The sequence below is a fragment of the Dama dama genome, chromosome 4 (genome assembly GCF_033118175.1).
Source record: "Dama dama isolate Ldn47 chromosome 4, ASM3311817v1, whole genome shotgun sequence".
Classification (NCBI taxonomy): Eukaryota; Metazoa; Chordata; class Mammalia; order Artiodactyla; family Cervidae; genus Dama; species Dama dama.
Window position 1 is genome coordinate 50,789,840 of NC_083684.1, and position 6,298 is coordinate 50,796,137.

A 6,298-nucleotide genomic window follows, 5' to 3' on the forward strand; every position below is an offset into this window, starting at 1 on the left:
TTGAGCAAACTCTGGGAGATAGTGAAGAACAGGGAAGCCTGGCATGGTGCTGTCCATGGTGTCGCAGAGTCAGATACAACTGCCTGAGCGACTGAACAATTACCTGGAATGCCCTTCATGTGGCTGGCTCCTTCTCAGCAGTTCAAATACCCCTCTTCAGCGCAGGCCTGTCCTGACAGCCTTACCTAAAGAAAGCCCTATGCCAGACTCTTTAGATTTGCTTCCTTCCTTCACTTGAAATCACCTGCTTTGTGTGTTTACCTGTTTACCCTGTGTCTTGCTCACTCGTGTCCCCAGCATCCAGAACCACGCCTTGCACAGGGCCTTTGATGGCTGGGAAGCAGGGTGCTGGTGACAGGTGTGGCACGGTGGGGAGCAGTGTGACTCACTCTGAGGTAAACTTAGTTGAGTTGGACTGGAGATGCTGCACTGCCCACTCCCATGATGCCACTGGATGGGGTCCCTGAAGCTCTGTGATTTAGTTAACAACTTAGTCTGAATGCCCATATGGCTGGGGTCTTAGGGACACCAAGGATGTCCCAATACTGTGACTTGGGGAACAGGATGGAGATTAAAAAAAGAAGGTAAAAAGCACAGGTTCTGACTCACTCTGCTAGTATCATCAGCTAATAAGCTCTTACAGGCACATCCAACTCCAGTCCTTCTACTCCCAGCCACAAGTAATCAAGTGCCTGGGCTTCCCTGGTGGCTCAGCGGTAAAGAATCTGCCTGCCAATGCAGGAGATGCGGGCTCAATCCCTGGGTCAGGAAGATCCCCTGGAGGGGGGAATGGCCACCCACTCCAGTATCCCTGCCTGGGAAATCCCATGGACAGAGGAGCCTGGGGGGCTACAGTCCATGTGGCCGCAAAATGCTTGAACATGACTTAGCCACTAAACAACAATGATCACGTGCCTATCATAATCAAGGGACTGTGCTAGTTTTTTTTTCCTAAGGACAGACTTCAAAATAGTCATTTCCAGGAGAACTGACCTTACCTAGACTCACTTCAGGAGGCACTGCCATTTTCCAAGCCAAAAGAGGGTTTCCTAAGAGATTCCTGAGGCTTTGAAAATGGCCCAGGGTCCTGGCACCTGCTAGAAGAGAGGGTTCTGCAGGTCTGCATGGCTGGGGGATGAGGATGGAGAAAAGAGGTCCCTCTCTCAGCATTTTAAGCTGATGAAAGCAGCCTTATCCTTATCCGGCCATCTTCACCTTTCCAGTAAGTTTCTCTTGCTCAATCACATGCAGACAGTAAAATAGCACAAAATACCTTGGTAGAGAATGAAAGATAATTATGTTGCCTTCGTCTCCTGTGTATCAAGCATCAAAACCACTTCCTAGGTGCCCATTCTAGGATACACACCACGCGGGTTACCAAGGGCAGGCTGCAGAAATGTAGGGAGACCACGTGGGTACCAAGGTGGGGAGTGATGAGCTAAGTGAGAAGAGATCCTTTCTGGAGGAGAAACAGCTGAGGGTCATGTTTCCTGGGTCATGGGGAGAGAACCAGAGCCTCTGTTGGAAGTGTCAGGCAGCCAGTGGACAGATAAGCACGTTTCCTGAGGAGAGATAAGTATCTTGTATGTCTGCCTTGAGATGCTAGCAGGGAGCAATGTGGACCCTAGACAGGTTAATGAGAGAACAGTGAGAAGAGAGGGTGATCCAAGCGGGACAGAGATCATGGTGGGAGGGGAATGACTACAGAGGGGAGAAGAAGGGAGAGGAGAAGAGCCAGAAACAGGCTGCCTGGCAGCAACATGGACTGAGTCCATGTTACATGTTACATGGATAGTCTGAGTCCAAGGAAAAAATATCTGTTAAGAAGGGACCTAAAGGGCCAGAGGAAGTCAGACAATGCTCAAGATATTAACCAGATCCAGCCAGAGCTGCCTGGAAAGAGAACAGGAAATTGATCAGGTCAGGGGCCTTGAGAGAAAAGATGGGGTGGGGGTGGGGGGTGGGAACAGGTGAGGAAAGAGCAGAGGGAGCAGAAAGTGGATGAGTGTGCAAAATTGTTTGGAATAATGGCCCACAGAAACGAGAGAGAAGAGATTACTTGGAATGCAGAAGGAGGAGAAAGCTCAAAAGACCGACTACGATCTGGATTCTGGAAGAAATACGTTTGGTGGGGCAGAATTTGGTGGGGGATCCAGGTAGCGTTGCCTTGGCAAGAGCTCAACTATTGACCTTCCTCTTTTTGACCACGTGGCACCTCTAGGTATAAAAAACTGTTGTTTTTGGGGGGAAGTGGAAAGGTGGCGCAGTTAGACAAGGTTCGACTTGCTTCTGAGACCTGACATATTTGCAAAGCCATCCATCTGCTTCCAGAATCCAGATCGTGACTTTGCTTGTGCTCAAGGAAGAGGCTGTTGGGATCACAACTGTAGGTGGAAGGGGGACGGAAGGAGTTTGGGTAGATAAACTTAGAAAGAGGGAGCAGAGTATGGGGTTGACTCTAGAAGGAGAGGAGGGAAGAAGGTCATGGAAATGAAAGGGGGCCGGGATAAGTCAAGGGAGAGAGGGTGCTGGTGAGGGCCAAGGCACAGACAAGCACAGGAGGAACAGAAAAGGTGAGTTCACTGAGTTGGGTAGTCTCCCTTTTCACAGGGCCCTCTACTTCTGAGATTTTTCCAATTTAGAAGTGAGATACACGGGTGGGCCACCAGTAATATGTTACCAGTAACAGGTTAAGGACTCAAGTTAATTTTAAATGTACACTTGTTAATGATGAATGAAAGGAGATTAAACATTACTTTTTTTTAAACTTTTTATTTCATAATGGAGAATAGCCAATTAACAATGTCGTGATAGTTCCAAGTGAACAGCAAAGGGACTCAGCCATACATATACGTGTATCCCTTCTCCCCTAAACGCCCCTCCAATCCAGGTTTCTGCCTAACATTGAGCAGAGTTCCCTGTGCTGTACAGTGGGACTTTGCTGGCTGTCCATCTGAGATATAGCAGTGTGTTGTTGTTGTTGTTTAGTTGCTAAGTCGTGTCTGACTCTTGCTACCCCATGGACTGTAGCCCACCAGGCTCCTTTGTCCATGGAATTCTCCAGGCAAGAATACTGGAGTGGGTTGCCCTTTCCTTCTCCAGGGGATCTTCCAGGCTCAGCGATCCAACCTGCATTGGCAGGCAGATTCTTTACCACTGAGCCACCTACGAAGCACACAATAGTGTGTACAAGGAGATTAAAGGTTATTCTTGATTGACATACATCTCACATATATGCTTTCTTTAAGGGCGAGAAGGGGTGAACTGGCTGGCAGCCTATGGGAACTGTGGTGGTTCTGGTGAAATCACAGGTTATATGTGAAGCAGAAAGAAATAAGCCGATCCTGGGAGGACTTAGAATGATTCCCAGAGTCACATGACTGATCCACGGCATGGCCTGGACTAGAATCCTGGTCCCGGTCAGGCCCCTCTGTTACCCTACCTGGAACCTACAGGTTGTCTTTGAATGGCTCCGCATAGAACTGAGAAGCGGGGCATCTGAGGCTCACCTTGGGCTTGAGCTGCTTTCCCCTCAAGCTCAACCAAACTCCCATTTTCAGAGGTGAAGCTGAGAATCTTGTGTTCAAGCCCTGTGCCTTGGGGAGAGAAAAGAAAAAGAAAAGAGGTCAAAGATCAGGAGAGGAAAAAGCCACAAGCAGGTCAAGTAGAATTTGGAAATGTTCAGAGATAGTCTTGGGGTTACCCAGTCTTCGTGAGGAACCACAGTTCACACAGCCATTCATTGACTGACAGAAGTTGATTCAGCATCTGCTATGTGTCGGGCACAGTTCTAGGTGCTTAAGACAGAGGACCGCACAGCCCTCACAGTGTCCTTTTTTTTTTTGAAAAAATTTTTTGTTTATTTGTTTTGGGCTGCTCTGGGTCTTTGTCGCTGTGCAGGGGCTTTCTCTAGTTGCAATGAGTGGGGGAGACCAACCCTTCATTGTGGTGACTTCTCTTGTTGTGGAGCTTGGGCTCTAGAGTGTGCAGGCTCAGTAGTTGGGGCACATGGGCTTAGTTACCCGGAGGCAGGCGAATCTTCCCAGACCAAGGATTGAACTCGTGTCCCTTGCATTGGCAGGCAGATTCTTAACCACTGGACCACCAGGGAAGTCCCCCTTTCTATTGGGGACTTGGAGACCTCAGAACTTTTCCTGTGGGAGCTTCTGAGACATCAAAACTCTTAAGACTCTCTCTCTCTCTCTCTCTCTCTCTCTCTCTCTCTCAATTTGCAGGGTGGAAATGGAGAAGTGAAAGATTCTAAAGAAACAATTTTCTTGTGTAATTCTGTTGTGTAGATTCTAAAGAAGTAATTTTGTTGTGAAGCAAAAAAGCACAATTTTGTTGTGAAGAAGGACAAGTTCTTTCTCCCTGACACACAGGAAGAAGAATAGTGTTCCGTCTGCAGGGTAGGCAATAATCCCTTAGTGAAACAGAGGGGAGACGCAAAGAGTCCGATTCGCCTTGATCTGGGGCTAGGAAATTCAAAGTCAGAGAGAATTCTGACAGCATCTTTTGTCTCTTCAGGAAGGATGGCCCCAAGTCCCCCAAACCTGGGACTTCTCCTTGTCTACTTTCTATCTTTCGTCTTCGGTCTCCCTGCCAACCTCCTGGCGCTGCGGGCCTTCGTGGGGCGTGTTTGCCGGCCCCACCCCGCACCCATCCACATCCTCCTCCTCAGCCTGACGCTGGCCGACCTCCTGCTGCTGCTGCTGCTGCCCTTCAAGATGGTTGAGGCTGCGCATAATTTCGCCTGGCCCCTGGGGAACACGCTCTGTGCCCTCACAGGTTTCGGCTTCCACTGCAGCATCTACTGCAGCACGTGGCTGCTGGTGGGCATCAGCGTGGAGCGCTACCGCAGCGTGGCTTTCCCCGTGCAGTACAAGCTGAACCGCCGGCCCGTGTACAGAGTGATCGCTGCCGTGGCCATCTGGCTCTTGTCCTTCGGACACTGTAGCATTGTGATCATTGTCCAGTACTTACCAACCAACTCGTCGCGCGAGGCCAACAGCCTCCCTGTCTGCTATGACAACTTCACCCAAGAGCAGCTGCGCGTGGTGCTTCCGGTGCGGCTGGAACTGTGCCTCCTCCTCTTTTTCATCCCCATGGGGCTCACCATCTTCTGTTACTGGCGTTTGGTGCGAATCATTCTCTCCCAGCCGCAAGCACCGACCCGGAAGCGCTGGAGAGCCGTGGTGCTGGTTGTTGCGACGATGTTCAATTTCCTGGTCTGTTTCGGGCCCTACAATGTGTCGCACGTGGTGGGCTTCTTCCGTAAGACCAGCGAAAGGTGGCGGGTCTGCGCCGTGATGCTCACCGCTCTCAATGCCTGTATTGACCCTTTGATTTTCTATTTCTCCTCCTCAGCTGTGCGCAGAGCCTTTGATAAAAGGCTACAGAGGCTGCAGAGCGGGGGCGCCTCCCTGGCAGGGTACTGGAGGAGGCGAGCCGGACAGCCAGCTGCGGAGAAAGGAAATGGGAGCTTAAGTGTGGCCGTATGAGACTAGATTTGCCAGCCTGGGTTACTGTGTTTTGGGGAGAAGGGGGCTCAAAAAGGGGAACAATGAAACAGAACCAGGGCAAGTTCTCCTGTGCGGAGCTTAAGGGGCAAAGAACAGCAGTGGGTCTCTTAAATCCAACTCATCCACTGGGTGAGGGTTATCATGTTGTTCCCTGTGGTTTATGACATTTCCATCATTCGTGGCTAGTACTGCTTGTGGTAAGCTACAAGCCCTTTTATCCTGGGATATCAGAGCCGTGGAATTCCTTGCCTTCCCTACCCAGTGTCTGTAAGACGGCAGAGTTCATTAATAGGTATACCTCCTTATATTGTACTTCCAAGATACTGTGGTTTCCACCATTTGAAGGTTTGTGGCAGCCATATATGGCCAACAAAGTATTTCTAAGAGCAACACTTTGCAAAGAGCAACAAAGTATTTCTAAATTTAAAAAGTTTTTTTTTTTTTTGGATGTAATGTTATTGTACAGTTTACAGTCTAAAGTATGGTATAAGCTTTTGTGTGCCTGTGTGTGTGTATGTGTGTGTATGTATGCTCAGTCATGTCCAGCTCTTTGCAACCCTGTGAACTATAGCCCGCCAGGCTCCTCTGTCCTTGGAATTTTTCAGGCAAGAAATACTGGAGTGGGTTGCCATTTTCCTATTCCAGGAGATCTTCCAGACCCAGGAATTGAACCCACATCTCTTGCATCTCCTGCACTGGCAGATGGATTCTTTACCATCGAGCCACCATGCACTGGAAACCAAAATATTCGTGACTCACTTGATTGCAACATTCAC

The 6,298-nt window shown here is 49.4% G+C and overlaps 1 protein-coding gene across 1 annotated transcript; it reads left to right on the plus strand.

The window, feature by feature from the left end:
* The first annotated feature begins 2,294 nt into the window (after positions 1-2,294).
* Positions 2,295-5,501, plus strand: LOC133055065 (free fatty acid receptor 2-like). Its single transcript, XM_061140538.1, has 2 exons — positions 2,295-2,386; positions 4,528-5,501. Exon 2 carries the CDS (start codon positions 4,533-4,535, stop codon positions 5,499-5,501), a length of 969 nt encoding a protein of 322 aa, XP_060996521.1. The 5' UTR covers positions 2,295-2,386; positions 4,528-4,532.
* The last annotated feature ends 797 nt before the right edge of the window (positions 5,502-6,298 follow it).

What these genes read in the sequence shown, in the direction of transcription:
- LOC133055065 (XM_061140538.1), top strand. Translation starts at nt 4,533, where the DNA reads ATGGCCCCAAGTCCCCCAAACCTGGGACTTCTCCTTGTCTACTTTCTA.